This window comes from Sebastes fasciatus, chromosome 2 (genome assembly GCF_043250625.1).
Source record: "Sebastes fasciatus isolate fSebFas1 chromosome 2, fSebFas1.pri, whole genome shotgun sequence".
Taxonomy (NCBI): domain Eukaryota; kingdom Metazoa; phylum Chordata; class Actinopteri; order Perciformes; family Sebastidae; genus Sebastes; species Sebastes fasciatus.
The window spans coordinates 4,928,417-4,948,710 of record NC_133796.1 but is presented as its reverse complement, the minus strand read 5'-3'; the positions used below and the strand labels follow the sequence as shown (position 1 = coordinate 4,948,710).

Sequence of the window (20,294 nt, the reverse complement as noted above, 5' to 3'; positions counted from 1 at the left end):
CGATCCAAACTGAGCTGATCTTCTGCTGCGTTGGCTCAGTGTGGATATATATATATATATATACAGTATATGCTGCCACTGTGTGAACAGAAATGATCTCTGCCAGCATGGCACACTTTCAGTACGTCCCACTGGGCCTTTAAGCTTTTTTAGCTCAAGCTTTATCAAGAATTTATTGTTGAGTATTTTTTCACACCTACTTGGTTCAGAGCAGTTATTTTTAAAACCCTGCAGCAGGTTTCTCCCTTTGTTGGGTTTGTTGGTTTACTGACAGCAATCAAACCAAGATCTTATTGAAAGGAAGTCCTGTGCTTTCACTGTTGCCGCGGATGGGTTTACATTATAGTTAATGGAAAGCCCAGTGCGACGCATACTGGCACTTAAGGCTGCTTTGTGCGGCGGTGTCAAACGGCCTTTACCAAGTTCGTTATTTGCCTAAACCAAACTTTAACCACAGCTGTGTAAGGTCAGAAAACACTTTCATTTTTGAATTGGAGATGTTGTCTTGTGTTGTCAGACTTGTTGACCACAACCCACCTCCAAGCTAACACGTCTGTCCGCTGAACGTACAGAGATGAAACTGATACCAACCTTCTGATCTAACTCCTTGTAAAGTAGTGAACAAGGCGACCCTTCTTTTCTAAGTAACACAGCGTTACTGGGATTAGTACTTGTAATGTATTGATTGTAATTTCTTACACCACTCGTAATTGAAAAAACATGCTACCAAGTGTCCAAAGTATTGGACAAAGTGAAAATGTCAGGAGATCACCAAAATGGTAAATACATCCACTGGGGACCATGAATGTGTGCACCAAATTTCACGGAAATCCATCCAATAGTTTCTGAGCTATTTAAGACTGAACCAAACTGGTTGACTAACTAACCCAATCAACGTTGCCATCCAAAAAAAACATTCATTCTTCAGGGACAGATCTTGTAGGAAAATAAATGAAATACTTTGATGTTCAGTATGAACATGGGTTTGATAAACTAGAACAAAGTGTCCTTTGGGCGCTGCAACCTTTTTCCTTGACACCCCCCTGACCCCTGTACCTCGGTCCTCTCCATTGCTTTCACCCCCAGCCTCTTCAGGGCAGACCTCCGAGCAGTATTAAAGCTGAAGTAGGCGAGATTGGAGCAAATATGATTAAAAAAGTTATTTTTACAAAACAGTCGCTATATCCTGACAGTAGTACATGAAACAGGTAACCTGAAAAAAAGTATGTGCCTCTGTGTCCTCTGGTGTCCTCCAGTGCTCCTAACGGCATCTGCAAGATTTCCCATAGCGGAGGAAAACAAGCAGTTAGAGCTGATCTGAGGTCTGCTGTACAGCTGCTGTCTATGAGAGCCGGCTGTCAATCACACGCAAACTCTGACCAAACGGTCAAACTAGGCAGCGCTGATCAAATATGAATCAATATTATGTTACGTTAATGCCTATTTCTCACCTCAAATGTCTTCAGAATCATCTTGTAGTGCACGGTCTAGCTGTAAAATGAGAAAGTTTGTGACACCGCCACCATCTGGTGAAGGAACGCCAAGTTCTGGTCACAAGACCGGAGCACAGCCAATAGGAACGCTCTCTCAATGAAATGACCTGTGATTGGTCAAAGTCTCCTGTCACAGGCTAGATTTTCTAAAGCCTGAAAACAGAGCCATGAGGAGGAGCAGAAGTCTAGTTTTCTCTCAGAACACTTGAATTACAATATGCTGAAAGGTTATTACGGGATTTTTGCCCAATGATGCCAAAAACATACTGACTACTGCCACTTTAATGGTGAATGTGGAAGCGATGTGATGAAAGTTGCATGGCACATATTCAAAAAAAGCACACACAACACACATATAGTGCAATAATAATATTGAATATTAAGTCCGTAGTAATGCCTGGATTGCTGAGAGTTTCTGTCAAAGAGACCTTGATTCTTCCGCAGGTTGCAACAGGCACTGAAGGACTTGTGACCACTATGAGCTTTTTGACGTCTCCCAAGGGAACATGACAGCATTTCAGGAAATGCAGACTAAATCCATCTTAGGTGTATGAAATTGAACTGCATTTGTGACTGAGTGTGGAGCCGTCCAGGCCCTTCTGAAGTTTCTATCCTTCTTTCTGGTCCTGTCTGATCTATTTCATTGCCGACTCACCGTACGGCGTTGACCTGAAAATAGTCAGAATGTGGTCTGACATTAGATATACATCACCAGGGGCTATTAATATTGTTAATATTGAACTAAGATATCCCATCTGAGAACTGTGTGTTCTTTGTGTTACGTAAATATCTAACCTGATTGTGTTGGTGTTTGTCCTTCTGTAGGCGTCCAGGACGACCCGCTCAGATGAAGATAGGGACATCGGGTGGGACGCCTGGGGCTCCTGGAGTGAGTGCTCTCGCACCTGTGGAGGAGGAGCCTCCTACTCTCTACGACGCTGTCTCAACGGAGGGTAAGCCTCTTTTAAAAAACATCTAACAAGACACAACTTGACAGCTTCTTTGAAATATGGAGATACCCTGTGGCAGAAATCTGATTATTAAAAAGGAAAAAGAATATGTGATCGCTGTACAGAGCTGCTGCCCGCTGCTCGAGTTGATGAGATTGTTTAATGACTAAAACTGTCAACTGGTCAAAGCTGCAAATCTGCTCACCTGAACCACATTGATCGTACCACAAATGATCCTGCTGAATTGTTATGGTACCTGTTAAGCACATGTTTCCAGTTCAGTCTCTTCACCAGTAGACTCAGGCTTTGGAGATACATCATGTTTGGAGTCTGAGGAGGATGCATACAGAGGTCTTAGTGACCATGAATATTTTGTATCTCATTGATGCCAAACAAACGTGTGTTAATAGTCGGTACATTAAGTAATAGCAGACAGTTTAGCCAGACATTTATCAAGTTTGGTCTGACATTAGATCACATGTTGTTCACTTGCCCCAAAACAAATGGACAGATCTTTGAGAGCTTTAAAATATAATTCCGGTATATCACAGCTCGCCTCTTATTTACATACAGTAGGTTTGGCCATCATTCTTATCTGTAATAATACAGAGTTAATTGCTGAGATGACGTTGTAAACAAACCTCGAGGTAAGTCAGATTTATTTAGAAGAAAAAAAAAAAAGAAGACTAGTAAAAATATTCAGCCAACAGTCGGTTGAAAAACATCCATCACATTCATCACAGTTGTGATTAAATGAAGTAAATAATACTCAGAAACAGACAAAGACAGAACGGAAATTATATTTGGTGTATTACAGTAAATAGAAATACAGTAGGTCACAGTTTTGTTGCCTAAACTTAACCAAGTAGTTTTGTTACCTAAACTTAACCAAGTAGTTTTGTTACCTAAACCTAACAAAGTACTTTCAATGTGTAAACCTAACCAAGTAGTTTTGTTACCTAAACTTTACAAAGTACTTTCATTGCCTAAACCTAACCAAGTAGTTGGTTCCCCGAAACCTAGCCAATTAGTTTTGTTACCTAAACCTAACAAAGTACTTTCAATATGTAAACCTAACCAAGTAGTTTTGTTACCTAAACCTAACAAAGTACTTTCGTTGCCTAAACCTAACCAAGTAGTTTTGTTGCCTAAACCTACCAAGTAGTTTTGTGCCTGAACCTAACATAGTACTTTCGTTGCCTAAACATAACCAAGTAGTTTTGTCCCCGAAACCTTACAAAGTACTTTCATTGCCTAAACCTAACCAAGTAGTTGGTTCCCCGAAACCTAGCCAAGTAGTTTCGTTGCCTAAACTTAACCAAGTAGTTTGGTTGCCTAAACATACCAAGTAGTTTTGTGCCTGAACCTAACATAGTACTTTTGTTACCTAAACCTAACTAAGTAGTTGGTTCCCCGAAACCTAGCCAAGTAGTTTCATTGCCTAAACCTAACAAAGTAGTTCTGTTACCTAAACCTAACCAAGAAATTATGTTGCATAAGTAAACCTAAAAACTAAGTAAATCTACGTCGGGAGTTTCTTTTGAAAAGAGACTGTATGCATGTAACGAGCGGAAACTGACACACCGTCCATGACACGTCTGAAACTGAGGCTAGAGGGATACCTAGAGCGTCATAGTTTGAAGCGTAGGGCCACCAACCAAGCGGCGGTATTTGTCGAGTTGGGAGTGAGAATGTGTTGGGACTGATCAACAGAGTGGCATAGAGCCATGCCACTAATGTGGCTAAAAATCCACACACACCCGCTGCGGAAAAATACAAATCACTAGATAATTAAACAAAATAAAAACATACATAAGAACATGCATCATTGCATAGGATAATTGTCGTTTATTACAACTTGGGTTGGCTTATTTGTTTAGCTTTTGCTGATTGATCTGGGAAAACAGTTACATCACTAAAAAGAAGCTTCATTGAATTGAAGAGAGGGAAAAAAGGAGCTGGAGACTCAGACAGAGTCCAGACCGTCTCTGTGGGTCGGTGTGGATGGGATGCTATAGGAAGTCAAGGAGACAGTGTCTGGGTTGGGTGTGTTCTGTATTTTCCTTACACTGATAAAAGCATCGAGTGTGTGGGTTTCAAATCTCTGCTGTTTTCAAAAGCCACATTCAGGCTGTCTGCTCTCACTGCTCAGCTATTTGTTGTGCAGTGTTGCTTGTTCAGGAAGTCATCACAGCCAATCTATTTCAGACTGTGCCCCGTGGCATCGTTCTATAGCCTCCTGGCAACACATTTGTCTCCATTATATCTGACTGCAGCTCAGCCTCACTTTTCTCGCCCATGCTGTTGCTGAAATTTCTCCCTAAGTAAGAACTTTTTTTACGGCACACAAACAAACAGCGAAGGCACACTGCGGTGCTCAAGCTCGTTAATTGGCACCTCATGGTTATGAGTTGAAATGAATAGTACTGAAAGAGATAAAAGAGGAGTAAATACACCCTGCAAACTGGCCTTTGGGTTTTTATGGTTGTGTTTTGTCATATTTGGGCCGGTGTTGCTCTACTGGATGTTTCCTGTGGAGGAGGTTTTTCTCCTGTGGGGAGTAGAGGTACTAGTGCTGACAGACCGACGTTTATGAGCCCTGGAAGAGCATGTCAGCTAAGACCATAACATTTTACTCCAGATGCTCATCCCCTATTTTCCATTATAGATACTGACTGCAATATAACCAGGTTTGTTTCACTCAGACTATTGTAAGGTTGTAATTCCTGGATTTATCTTACCCGTCAACTGTTACAGCATCTTAAATACTGACTTAACTCAACTGTACAATAATTTGTGCGATGATTAAACTGTGCAATACTCTGTCATTAATATTGCAGCTATACTGTACATTTATAGAAATATTCTTATTTAATTCTTATTGACACTATTCTTGCATTTATATTAAACACACTTAATAGATCTCACTTCTCAGCATTTTGTATTTGCTTATTTGCACTGTGGTTATATATTGTATGTCTTAAAGTTGAAGTAGGCGAGATTGGAGCAAATATGATTAAAAAAGTTATTTTTATAAAACAGTCGCTATATCCTGACAGTAGTTCATGAAACAGGCAACCTGAAAAAAATCAAGTTCCTCTGTGTCCTCCGGTGCTCCTAACGGCATCTGCAAGATTTCACAGACCGGAGGAAAACAAGCAGTAAGAGCTGATCTGAGGTCTGCTGTCCATCTGCCGTCTATGAGAGCCGGCTGTCAATCACTTGCGAACTCCGACCAAACGGTCAAACTAGGCAGCGCTGATCAAATATGAATCAATATTATGCTACGTTAATGCCTATTTCTCTCCTCAGATGTTTTCAGAATCATCTTGTAGTGCAAGGTTTAGCTGTAAAATGAGAAAGTTTGTGCCGCCGCCGCCATTGTGAAATCTGGTGAAGGAACGCCAAGTTCTGGTCACATGACCGGAGCTCAGCCAATAGGAACGCTCTCTCTCTGAAATGACCTGTGATTGGTCAAAGTCTCCCGTCACGGGCTAGATTTTCTAAAGCCTGAAAACAGAGCCATGAGGAGGAGCAGAAGTCTAGTTATCTCTCAGAACACTTGAATTACAGTATGCTGAAAGGTTATTATGACATTTTTGCCCAATGATGCCAAAAATATACTGACTACTGACAATTTAATGCAAATATTTATACATGTTTCTTATATTCTCATTTCTTATTCTTATATCCCCCCCGGGGATCAGTAAAGTATTTCTGATTCTAATATTATATGATATACTTTTTAGTTGACTGTTATTTGTGTGTGCGTCCATCGCTCTGGACCACAGAGGACAGTAGTGTCTAGCTAGAGTGAGTCCATCCAGCTTAATCTGCAACTTCATTCACACACACACACACACACACACACACACTGGCTTTCTGTCTGGGTCCAGTGTTTCTTTTGGAGTGGAGCTTTTCTTTGCCCGTTGCTTTGCCTCCTCTGTGCCAGACTGTGTCTCTCTCTCCCCTTTAAAGGCCCATTAACTCCCTCTAACTCCTCACGGCAACACTCAACAAGCAGAGGAAATATCTGTCTGTCTGTGGCTAAAATATCCGACACTGTCCACTGCTGTTTAGCTCTTAATGACCAGAATGTAAATTGTTGGCGGACACCAGAATCGTAAAAGATGAACAATGCTTTTGCTAAATGATGTTGCTTTGATCGTTTGTGGTGTAATAATTAAATTAACCCATAGCACCCAGTTTTAACAATTTTTTTATCAGAAGTCACAGCCCTTCTTGTAAGTGTTATAACTCAGTCAAACTGAAGCACCATACTGGTGCAATCGGCGCGTTCCCGTTTCTCCAATGGCTTCTCCAAGAATAAAGTGTTTTTTGAACATTAGAAAAAGGTAAACATGTTCTAGTAGAAACCCAAAATAGAGTATGAACCTGAAAATGAGCATGATATGTCCCCTTTAACTAGAGATCCACTTACCAGCCTAACCCTCTGAGACCCGACTGACTTTACTGTCTTTCAGAGGCTCTGCAGGTTCACTTTTAGAGTTAGGGTAAAGCTATGAAAGTAGAAAACCTAAAGATTCTCACTAAGGATTTCTGCATATTGGGGTCCATAAACAGTCTTGAATTACATACATTGGGTATCACTGTAAAGCTGAGACTCTTGTGGATCCAATGAGTCCAACTGTATTCATGTGTGATGATTTTAGTTCCTATAGGAGCCATTTCATTGTAGTGACACCTGTGGTGACCTCTAGGATAATCACAGCCTCATGAAACTTTACAGCCACAAACTAGAGACCTAGAGCATTCAGAGGATGGATGGCTTTCCTAGCTAGATTGACAATAAGGGGGTTTCTGAGCAGTTTACACAACAGAAGCGCTCGCCATCCAATCGCCGAAACATGCAATTCTTGCAGCAATCTCAAAATGTCAAACGTTTTTGAAACCAAATCGCCGCATGGCTTTTTCTGTGGTGTTCCTAAAGGTCTTGGTGTCTTAATGTGGTATTTTGGAGGGATTATTGATAATTTTTATCAATTCTCCAGTGGTAAAAAATTGTTAAATCTCTGTAACAAATGGTATCAACCCGAAAATTGCTGCAACAATTTATGGGACAGAGCATGGGAATGGCCATCATATACTTTGATCATAATGTTCTAAAACCTAAAATCTAATTAATTCATTCATTCATGTTTATTTCTGATTTATGAACAACTTGACACACAGTGCTGTGCTGCATCTCAAATTAATCTTCAGGTTCTCAGCTTTCAGATGATGTACACCACTTCTATGTGACATCTACTGTTGACCTGCTATCTCCCCCTAAACACCCCCTGTACTCCCCTAAAAAGGACAAAAACAGGTCTATTAAGGGTCTCAGAGGGTTAACATGGGGGTCTATGGGGATTGACTCCCTTTTGGAGCTAGTCTGAAGCGGCCATTAGATGAACTGCAGTTGTTGGCACTTCCACGTTGGCTTCATTTGTCAGCCTCGGAGGTTGACGATTCTATTTTTCTCTTTTTTCCACTCCCGCGGAAATCACTGATTGTGTTTTCATTGTTTATTTAAAAAAGTAGGTTAGCAAGTTATTCCTCTATGTCTTGTCTTTATGTACAGTAAGCACTCTGTGAATGAGCCTGAAGCAGTTCACGTTAAGTGAATCCTCCTCACAGCCTCATAGTTTATAGTTCCACCGATGACATTGAGGCATCTTTCTTCTTCCTCTACTTTGAAGAATGTGGCGATAGTACTGATTGGTTCAAAAGCACATTTTATCAATGCCTGAATTGTGTTGAATATATAAAGTTGTTCTGTCGATATACTATTAAGTTCATTACTTTCATCCCTGCATCTGCCTCCTGACAGGTCGTAATAATCTTTTCCTCAGTTTTCAACTGGCCTCAGAAAGACACCCGACATTAGATGTAATCATCACTTTTCATTCCGCCAGCTGTACATTTCTTGGTGAAAGACAACAGAAATCTCTGTTATGCATTATCAAAGGCATTGCTCACATATTCAGAATGCTTTTAAAATCAATCCGACGTGGAAGTAAATTATACCCTTCCACTTTCACAGAATGTGCTCTTGTTCTTTATGTCACTATAAACAACAGGATTTTCCAGTACTGTAATGAAGGGCTGTAAGCCGACGCATTACCGACGTGTGCAACCTGCCGCTGTTAAGGTCACACAGACTGCCTCTGTCCTACATTTGGGAATGTAACTCCGACGTTTGCTGCTGTCTGGGCAGAGAAGTCAAAATAGATTAGCTGAAAGTGATGGATGAATAGTTCAATTCACAGAGATCCCCCCATGAGCATGCACTTGGTACGACAGTGGCAAGAAAAAACCTTCCCTTTCACGGGTAGAAACCTCAGGCAGGCAGAATCAGGCTCTGGGTGGGTGGCCATCTGCCTCAACTGGTTGGGTTGAGAGAGAGAGAGAGAGAGAGAGAGAGAGAGAGAGAGAGAGAGAGAGAGAGAGAGAGAAAAGAGATAGGGAGAGATAGAGAGAGAGAGAGAGAGAGAGAGAGAGATGCACAGCAATCACAATAACAGCACAACAGCTATAATAATAATAGACTAATAACAATAATCAGTAACGCTTCATTTTACAGGTACACTAATTTCAACGGTAATTAGGTGATAATTAGCAGGTAACCTATTTGAAATTTCTTCTGGAATTACTGCCAAATTACCCCGATATTTTCCCTTTAAAATTGATCCAAAAATGACTTTATTATAAACATTATTTAATAATTATACGCTAATATAGCATATAATGGTTAATATAGGGCCCCTAGGCTTGAGAAGTGGCTGCTCTTCATCGGAGTTGTCGACACAAATGTAACCTGGTAGCTGATGTCATGATTCAGGGAGTTTTTTATGAGAAATTTCAAATAAGTTATTTGCTAATTATTATCTATTTATCAGCAGACATGGAAATAAAGCATATCAATTAACTCTGTATTATTTTACTGGAAATGTATTAAATAAATTACCATTATTATTATTATAAACATTATTAAATAATGTTTATAATAAAAGTCATTTTCGATAAATTTTGAGGTAAATATTGGGGTAATTTGGCTGTAATTTCAAAGAAAATTTCAAATAGCTTGCTTGCTAATTATCACCATGACATTTGTGGACCTGTAAAATGAAGTGTTACCCAATAATCAAAAGTGGTGGATATGATAGAGTGACAGTAGAAATATCAGTAATAATAGCAGTAACAATAATAGAAACATGACTACTACTAATAATCATAATAATAGAAACATGACTACTACTAATAATCATAATAATAGAAACATGACTATTACTAACAAGAGATTTAAAAATGCAGACTTGCTCACACAATGATGTAATTAACGGGGGATTGGAACACATTGGGAACATGATGGTGATTTGTTTCCTTCCCATTCTGCTGTGTGGTGCAGTGGTGGTTGTGTCCTGTCCTGACATCAACAGATGCACTGTGGTCATGTCAGTGTTGTGAGTTTAGTAGAAGACTAATGGCTGTAGCTGTAGACTTCCCTAGACCCTGAAAGCACAGTACACCCATTTGCAGCACACACAAACTGTCTGTCCATGGTTGAGTAGTTATCCTTGTATTATAATGGCTGAAATCTATTAATTAGTTCATTAACACGGCTCGCTGTTGTCTGTGTTTGGTTTAGTTTGGAGATAGCAGCTCTCTATCTGCTCATTAAAATGGGAGATTAGACCACGCCTGCTTTACACCGGGATAAATGAGCTGCTACCAGTTTAGTCTCGTGTTATTGTACGCCGGCAGGGGAAAACGTGCACTTAATGGCAGTTAACACACACCGAGAGAATGGCTGTTGTTATTGCTGCTAACAAGGTGGAACAGATTTAACAGCGAGTCCATGCTGTCACGGGGAAAAAGAACGTTCTGCTATGGCACATTTAACACAGGGCTCAGGTTCACTCTCAAGCCGTGTGTGTGTGTGTGTGTGTGTGTGTGTGTGTGTGTGTGTGTGTGTGTGTGTGTGTGCGCGTGCGCGTGCGCATGTGCGTGTTTGTGTGTGTGTGCATATCTGTGAGTTCACTTTAGCTTGACATTTTGGGCTCTGCCAGCTGGAGCTCAGTGAAGTGCTGAGATGGCTGCTGGCTAGGTGATGTGTGCTGCAGGTGGAGTATGCTGTAACTTTACAGGTGTGTATGTGTATGTGTGTGTGTGTGTGTGTGTGTGTGTGTGTGTGCACATGCATGGATATTTTACTAGATGCGTGTGTGTTTGTTTATCCACCACGTTTACTTCACATTCAGGGATTTACCTGCAGGTCCTATCCAGAGCAAACTGAGAGAAGTTCAACAAAGTTCAAGGTGAAAAAGTAGGAAAAATATTAAAAGCAGGCTGAAGGACGGGGAGAAGAACTCCCAACAGAACAACACTAGACACAGAGTAATTAAACTTGTAGCCTTATAAAACAATCTGTGAATTTATCTCTGTCAGGTGAACAAAAGTCTGGCACCTATAAACAAGAAAAGAGTGCTTCATTAGTGGCGTTCGTTGTTTCTAAAGCTTTTGATTGACAGCTTTTTGCATGTAGTTGTGTGTGTTTTCACACAGCTTGAGTGTCACTGAATCACCTGTTGATTTGCAAAAGTGCTGAGAACCTTTTTTTTTTAATCTTCCTTTGCAGAAGCTGTGGTGGCAAAAACATCCGCTACAGAACCTGCAGCAACATGGTGAGTCTGAACTTTAGCAACCATCGTTAATATTAGTTACTAAATTCATTTTAGACGTTTACATGTTAACTTGGAGAGGACGACTAGTATAAGTGTTTTGAAGGTGACATGTGACTGCCCTCCCAGTAGAAATGAATCAGTAGTTTCAGCAAGTGCCCCAAAACAACGTTATGTTTACGTTCAAGTGACAAAGCCCTCCAGCGTCCGTAGGTATTCTGAATGTACTCCGTTGGGAGCAAAAGACGAAGTCAGGTGACTTTATTATAGAGCCACAGAGTCTGCATAGGAAAGAGTTTGGGTGTAGATGGATCGATAAACAACATTGATTTATTTTAACTATGACGATACGATAACGATAACCAAGATGTTTCCTTAAACCTAACCAATTTATATTCTCTCTGTGCAATACTGTTTGTTCTCTATTACATTGTTTCCATATAGTCAATCAAATATTTGCATAAAGCAGTAACATTAGCATTCTATCACCGGTTACACTGACTGACAGACAAAACAGCAGCCTGCTACACAACACAGGAGGCACACACTGTGAACAACAACCCACATTAGCTTTCCTGCTCCTTCTTATCTAACTTACAAACATGAACGCACGTCTTGTCCTGCACCTTAGTTGTTGAATGAGCCACCAAACAAACATTCAAAGTGCACTGCTAATGTCATTCTGCAGGCTAGAAAGCTAATCAGCTGGTCAGCTGCAGCACATTAAAGAGCAAATGTTACTTTGTCTGTGGTCCTTTTCAATACCACTAACACAGTGGCTCTATAGTACTTCTCTGTCATTCCCCTGTTGGATGCAAAGAATTTGCATTGATTTTTATTAATTGAATAACTCGAGTTACTCGAGAAATCGTTTCAGCCCTATTTGTTAAGCCTCCGTGCCAGCGACAGCCGTTGCCAGAGGGTTATGTTTTCGGGTTGTCTGTACTTCTCTGTGCCAAAGGATTCTCGTTAACAGCCAGCTGGAGGGTGTGAGCGACACACGGCAGGCTGGGGAGTCCCGCATACGAGGCGGTGCGCCGCGACCTCTAGGTCGGCTTGGAAAGGCTCGGGGCGAAGGTGCTTCCCGGGGCCGTGGCCAAAGTGCTCACTGCTTCCTCTCTCCTCGCCGTGTAGGGACGGGCCCCGATGCGACTGTCCTTAGTGCGCCCCAACCACGTCGTGCCACAAGGGTGGGGCTCGGCCCAAATAAAAGGCGCCAGGGGTCTGCGGCAATGTCTGCAACCCACCCGACCCGTATTCAAAACACGGACCAAGGAGTCTAACACATGCGTTAGTCAGAGGGTGCAAGCAAAACCCTATGGCGCAATGAAAGTCCCGCAGGGTCGAGCTCACCACCGGCCCGTGTAGCCCGCACCGTCGGGGAGGTGTAGCGTGAGCGCGTGCGATAGGATCCGAAAGATGGTGACGAGAGGTTAACGTCACGCTGGCGTAAAGTGGTATCAATGCTGTTGCACCGGAGCCATTTTGCGAGTACGAGTACATGAGCACAGTATCGGACCCGATACTCGATACTGGTATCGGTATCGGTGCATCCCTACCCAAAGATCCCAACTGAATCTTTGAGTACTTTTTAACTTTGGTTTCTTAAAGTTATGAAAGCCGAACCAAAGAGTTAAAGATAAGAGTTCAACACTGGATTCAGATTTGATTAAATGCTGTCACACCCCGACCTTATTCATAGAACACTCCATCCTCAACAGCTCCCCCAAATCTTCATCTTTTCCCCCCAGCTTGTTGTTAAGGATCAGAAGATCACCAGGGAGCTGTGAGGAAGTCTGATACGGGGCCACGTCCAGGGGCGTTCTCTTTGAGAGACTATTTCCTGTTGATCTGGTTACTTGTAAGAGGAAAGAATACGAAATGGAGGACTCTGCAGGCATTAAACGTACTCCCAGCCCTCTGTGACCATTTGGGTATTAATTCAGATCATACCACAAATATGTGCCACGCTGTTTGGTGTGCCAGGCAGGGGAATAAAGGACGCATCGATTATTTTGCTATAATAAAGTCTGTTTAATGATATAAGTGAATAACCCCTCCAGCGGTCCTTGACAGTCCATCACGTAATATCAACAGTCGTCATTTGATCCACGAGAGACCAACAACCACGAGCACATCCCCCCCGTGATGGTATAGCTCTACAGCCGGACTGCACTCTCCCAAACCACAGAAACACATTCAGCCTGTTGAAACAACCATTCTGTAATCAGAGTCGTATTTCTCTTCTTCCCCACTGAAGTGGTTTAGTCTGGATTCATTATGAAGCTTCCACTGGGAAATGGTCCCAGGATAATATTTATCCCCCCCCTCCTTCACACACACGGAGGCTACCTCTGTCTGAACTGAAGGCTCTGTTTACTGGGCTCCATATAGGCGTCTGAAGGATACGTAGACTGAGCGAAGCTGATGTGTCAGACGAGATGTGTTTTCAATCAGAAGAGAGAGTTATTGGCTGACAAAAGTCTGCCAGTTGTCACCCGGAGGAACAAGCATCCCTCATCGATCCGAGACAGCTCTCAGTCCAAAGAGGCATCCAGGTGTTAAGATGACAACCGCTTGTCTGCACCATTACCTCCTCTGCCATGGTCAGACAGGCTGGGTCTTTCCTATATGTCCAGTCTGAACCACAGTCCAGTCTGTTTGTCTTTTTTTTAGGGGGGTACAGGAGGTCTTTAGGGGGAGATAGCAGGTCATCAGTAGATGTCACATAGAAGTGGTGTACATCATCTGAAAACTGGGAACCTGAAGATTAATTTGTGATGCAGAGATTTGGTGCTAAATTTAAGCATTTTTTTTTTACCACTCGAGAATTGTTAAAAATGATCAATAATCCCTCCAAAATACCACATTAAGACACCAAGACCTTGAGGAACACCATAGAAAAAGCCTTACTGTGATTTGGTTTCAAAAACTCTGCAAGAATTTAATATTTCGGCGACTGGATGGCGAGTGCTTCTGTTGTGTAAACTGCTCAGAAACCCCCTTATTGTCAGTCTACCTAGGAAAGTGGGCATGTCTGTAAAGGGGAGACTCGTGGTTCCCCATAAGAACCCATTTTCATCCACATATCTTGAGGTCAGAGGTCAAGGGACCCCTGTTTAAAATGGCCATGCCAGTTTTTCCTCGCTAAAATGTATCCCCACTTTGGGTCGTTATTTAGCCTCCTTCCCGACAAGCTAGCATGACATGGTTGGTACTAACGGATTCCTTAGATTTAGTATGATATTAAATGTAGCTTCACTCTAGCCCTACAACCTAAAACCTGAACCTACTGGAGCCTCTGAAAGACAGTAAAGTCAGTCAGGATCGCGGGTCTCAGGGGGTTAAAGTAGGAGACCCATGACCTGTGAAATGGTATATGAAAGAAATGCTGACTTAATAAAGTGACACTGAAATGATTTCTTGTGTCCGTCCCTCTCCTCAGGACTGCCCAGCAGAGTCGGGTGATTTCCGGTCCCAGCAGTGTTCAGCCCACAACGACATCAAGTACCAGGGTGTCACCTACGAATGGTTCCCGTCACCTTATGACCCGTCAGCACCCTGCGCTCTGCGCTGCCAGGCTAAAGGGAGAGGTCTCGCTGTCGAACTGGCCCCCAAGGTGCTGGACGGGACACGGTGCCGGGCGGATGCTTTTGACATGTGCATCAGTGGAGTGTGTCGGGTAGGTCAGACGTTGTCCAGTCAGTGTCATCCACCTATTTCCTCATTACCTTTGTGAATGAGGCAATCCTTAGTATCAATTGTGCGTGCTTGTGAGGAGACCACATGTAAAACTTGTTCTGTGTTGCTCCTTTAGTTTTATTTGTCGTTTTTTTATGTCTCAGGACTTCTCCGTCATCCTCATATTTTACCATGAATTGTTCGTTTTATTATTTCCCCAAACTAGACCACAGCAATGCAGAATTACACAAAGCATGCATCTACTGCTGCTCACTGTCTTTTAATGGCAGGAGAGTCAGTGAGAGAGCCTTCCTGGATAAGTCTGTGTGAACAATGGGTATTTTATTTTTCTTTGGTGGGGACCAACTGACCCGAACTACAGGTGGAAAAGTGGCCTTTGTGTTCCTGATACATTCTTATAAACCCGTGTCGTCTTTTAAATAGATTAAAAAATTCTATACTGAATAAAAACATTTTTTGGGGGGTTTACATATACTGTTGTATCTCAATACAACGGTGTCAAGACATTGCAGTAATAAACAACAATATATAAAACAACAATAACTTAGTAAATATATATATACATGCAGTTTTGGGGCAAGTCAAGTCAGCACACTGACACATTGACAGCTGTTGTTGTCTGTTGGGCTGCAGTTTGCCATGTTATGATTTGAGCATATTGTTTTATGCTAAATGCAGAACCTGTGAGGGTTTCTGGACAATATGTGTCATTGTTTTGTGTTGTTCATTGATTTCTAATAATAAATATATACATATGTTTGCATAAAGCAGCCATATTTGTCCACTCACATGTTGATAAGAGTGTTAAATACTTGACAAATCTCCCTTTAAGGTTCATTTTGAACGGATAAAGAATGCCTGATTAATTTGTGATTCATCTCGATTAACTATGGACAATCATGCATTTAACTGCGATTAAATCTTTCAATGGATTGACAGCACTAGTATTACCAGCCCCTAAGTAATAAGAGGAAACAACCCTTTGTTTTCTTGTGATAACAGATTGCTTATCTTGTTCTCTCGCTTGTTTTCTTGAGATAACGAAATAATGATTTTGAGATAATGACATTAAAAACGAAAAGAATAGCAAGCAGTAGTTTCCACATTGCTGCTTTGCTCTGCAGCCGATCATGTTGTCTCACATGTATTAATGGGCCATCGTGAACTGAAAGGGGTGAGCTGGGACATGGAAACTTTGGTCCCTGCAGTGTCATAATCATGTCAGAGACTCTATATTTAGTTGAGCTTTGTTTTAGGACGCACAGAGCGGGATTTACTGGATGGCTTCCACTCACTCCCAGGCTGCGTGGCTGCTTGTGATCAGAGGCTGTATGTCACTGAGCTGACAGGAGGAGGAGGAGCACACGTATCACGCCTGACAACCCCGTTTCCGAAACAATTACTTCTATATAGCGTTCCTCTCATCGTAGGTGATGTCGCAGAGAGAGTTAGAAGCTACTGAGTGTTGTCGTCCAACTGTCGAGTGAATTCTGATCTTTGTTGAAGTGGGGGAACAGGAACTGATGAGTTTTGGACGGCTTGTTGTTTTTCACTTGTCTGTTTGACGTGCTGTATGAAAATAACAAATCACACTTTTTGCAAAGGCAATTTTTGTAGTACTCCAGCTAATAGCCATAACCACCCACCCTGACCTGTACACTTGTGGGAGATTTTTTTACTGGCATTTAAAAACACACAAAGCCACTGGTAAAGTGCTGCTCACCTGACACTCTCATCACCAGCTATGACTGCATGAAAAATGGACTGTAATATAACACAGACAATATAACACTGAGCATAGACTATACCTTCCCACTAGTGACTACCCGCTGTAATAACAGACAACAGCAATACATATCAGTGTTGTACATATGCGCCAATCACGTGGGAAGAGGTTGAGCACCCACTGGGAACATACATGAATAACTAAAACTGCATCTTAAAGTTTGTAACTTCTTACACGTATAAATCGGGTCAGTGTTCCATGCGCTAACGTGTGGCTACGCTGTTCCAACACAAACTACACAGAAGCCCGTCTTGCAAAACAGTGTTAACTCTTCCTGCTCCAGCCCCCCGACCGTGGTCAGAAGACACAGAGGAGACCGTAGCTTTGGTCTTCAGGGCCGGAGTCGACGCTGTACTCTGCTCCTCTGCCTGCCTGCCTTCACTCACACACCGCGCTCGTTCTCACTCGCTCTCTCGCTCCACCTCTCACGTGCATGTGCGCACACTACACACTGCAGAAGAGTTACTGTAGTAGCTCTGAGAATATCTAGTGAATGTACAATGGACATTTGTGCAGAAATAAATGCCAGGTGTGGACAAAACTAATCAAAACCAAACAAAATAAGCGCATCACCAAGGCAGCGGCTCACTTGCTGCAAACGAAAATAAAACAAAACAGAATTAATCCCCATGCAACACCTCCTCACAACAAAACAGAAACAAGACAAAGGAAATATACTTCAAAACCAACCGTTCCGGGTCCCCCCCCCCCGCCAACTACCCTTGTCGGCCACGGCTCAGAAAACTCTACAACACACACACAAAGATACATAACCCATCATTTCTTCACAGTACAACCATACAAATGGAATATATGTAGTGATATCCCTGCAGTTGTGGTCTTGAAATAAAATACAGAGGCCGAGACAAGGCTGAGTAAACCGAGTCGATTCCGAGACAAAACAAGACCGAGACCTTCAAAAAGTGGTCTTGAGACCGATCTCGAGAGGAGCTCTGGCAAAAGAGGAGAAGTAAAGGAAAAAAAGTGTAAAATTTGTGAGAGAAGAAAGGGAGTAGAGGAGTAAACAACAGAGGGAGAGATTGTATAGCATCCTCACCACATCCATTAAAAACATGCTCTACTTATGCAAATCCATCCGTCTACATCACACAGCACCGGCTCACAATGCAGCTCCTTCTCTTGAAAAGGCAGATGCATTTACAATCTGACATTTGAAATAGCATAATATCCTCTAATGATGTCTTAATACAGGAGTTTTATAAGAGGCTTACAGCTCTCCTCATCTACAGTTGTCATCCTGGAACATCCGGCTACAATAGAACCGCCGTTTATATTCAAGTCAAGTCACTTTTATTTGTATAGCCTCAGGGGGCTTTACAATCTGTACAGGATACGACTCCCTCTGTCCTATTATACAGTATATATATATATATATATATATATACAGGAAAAGTAGTTCTCATATTTCTTTTATGTTTAAAAAATACACAAGTAATGTTAAGTAGCTGAAGGGTAACGGAGCGGTGATGGACTCGACTCCCTTTCAGCCCTCGAAACAAACTCAGATCTCCTCGTGAGGTGGTACGGTTCATACGGTACCTGCGGTACACATTAATAAATGCATTGATTGCACAGACAGGACATCCTAAAACACCCTAAAACACCCTAAAACACCTTAAAACACTGATGGCAGCAACTTGACGAAAGTGTTGCATTTTCCATACACACCACTCAGATGTTTATGGGCTTAATGAGTTTATTTCATTAGGACTGTGTGGTGTCTGAGCTCCAGTGAAACTACAGTGTGAACAGAAAGAGGACTGAGGCTCCATCAGAGCTGAAGTGGACCAGAAACAGAACCGAGTCCGCTTCCAAATGAACTGACAATGTGAATGCAAAAACAACTGAGTCCCTTTTCTGTTGGTCCCCTTTAAGAGGACTGAATTTGGTTAGTTTAAAATGGACTACATGTGAAAACAGCCTTAGTATCAACATTACATGTCAGATCCTATTCTGTGGTTCTACATATATACACTTGCAGTAGAATGTTGTCTTTCTCATGCTGGAATAAGCTTCGTCTCAGCTTTTAGACCATTAAAACTAAGCTAATAAAAAAGTTACGAGGTACACGACAGGATTAAGGCAGCCGGAAAACAAAAGGAAATTGTTTTTGTAGCTGTTTTAAATAAATAAAGAGGAAAAATAGAGAGAGAATTTCAAATCCTGCATACTTTCTCACCTCCATCACACCTGCTGCCACTCGCTGCTGACGTTTTCTCATTTGTTAAAATCACAAAGGTTTCAGTTAACAATAGCAAATGCTGAGATTTTAATGAGATGTTATATATGTATAAATAACGAAACAATAAGTACACTCCAACAGCATGTTAAACTTTTGATTTTACCTTTAACTCCCAGGAAAGAAAGCTGAATAATTCACCCCTCTGGTGTGAACTTGGCGTGTGAATCTCTTGCATAAATTAATATTCATCCGTTTTAATTTATTTATGCTCCTGTTTGAGTATTTCTTTCTCTTAGTTCTCTCCATTTCTCTCTCTCTCTCACTCACTGAAGGTCCTTTCAGACACAACGCGACAACGACATCACAGCATTCTGAAACCCGTTATTTCCAGCGGCACGACGGCTTTTCACTGCGTCAAGCAAAACCCAACTTTGGGCGCTGCACGCTGTGGCGAGCGCAGCTTAAACATGAGCTCAAACTGCTCTGCGTTCCGAGCATAGACTGCTCTCTTTCGCCGGGAAACGACAGCTGGTGTAGCTCTATTGTCGTCCGGGTGGAAACAGTAGGGATTATACACACTGTTCAGTTCCAGAAACACGCTAAAATAACGAAAAGGGGAAAAAAAAGTGTGAAAATGTAACATAAATCTGGAGAAATATGGGAGAATTGTGACACCGGGAGGAAACCGGGAGAGGGCGATGAAAAACAGGATTCTCCCGGGAAAATTGGGAGGGTTGGCGAGTATGATGGCGGTGGACTGGATAAATCACTCACTGTTGATGAGGGCAAATCGAAACAAAATAACCGCCATGCCTACAAGAAATCGTTCATTCCCTTTAATCTTAATATTGCCTTTTTTCTTAGCTGCAGTAATCTGCCATTTGTAGCATATGCACGCACTCACGATGCTACACAGTATTACATGCTTCTAATCCTTCCAAATACACCCGAGCTCCGTCACTTACAGTCTGATTTCTTTCTCGGATTTGCACACTAAAAAGCACAATACCAACAGAGAGTTTCCCTCATTTCCCAGCCCTGTTTTGAATGGCGAACAGCAGGAGTCACTGTCACTGATATCGCTGCGCTTTCAGGAAACGCCACGGGGTGCCAAAGCTGGAATAATTTCTAATATTTTGTTTGAATAATGAAAAAGTTGCACCTTGAAGGAACAAAAAAGGGATTTTTAAATGGAGTGTTCGCTCCTCCACAGAAACAGACATGCAAATGTGTTCTTGGTACGAAGTGACACCTCCTGTTTACTGTATGTGTGATGATTAGTAACAAACTGATTAATTTCCTTAGAGGGTTAAACAAGCAACCTTGGCATCTCTGAAAAGTCTTTTGTCTATCTTCAGAGCTTGTGAAGGCCACATGTAGCGACTCATAACGCAATTATTGCGCATAATGTAATCATTTCCTGTCAGCGCTCTACTGTACTCGATCCAATGAAGGCCAATATCTTGTAAACAAGTA

The 20,294-nt window shown here is 41.9% G+C and overlaps 1 protein-coding gene and 1 long non-coding RNA gene across 2 annotated transcripts in view; one reads left to right on the top strand and one right to left on the bottom strand.

Moving 5' to 3' along the window:
• The window catches only part of LOC141783034 (uncharacterized), a 589,922-nt gene that overhangs the window by 306,245 nt on the left and 263,383 nt on the right, over nt 1-20,294 (bottom strand). The gene's annotated exons all lie outside the window — the stretch shown is intronic.
• Nucleotides 1-20,294, top strand: part of LOC141782833 (ADAMTS-like protein 3) — a 133,983-nt gene that overhangs the window by 86,184 nt on the left and 27,505 nt on the right. The window contains exons 4-6 of the mRNA XM_074659609.1: nt 2,319-2,446; nt 11,085-11,130; nt 14,573-14,809. Of these exons, the coding sequence (XP_074515710.1) occupies nt 2,319-2,446; nt 11,085-11,130; nt 14,573-14,809 (411 nt within the window). The remainder of the gene's footprint in view (nt 1-2,318; nt 2,447-11,084; nt 11,131-14,572; nt 14,810-20,294) is intronic.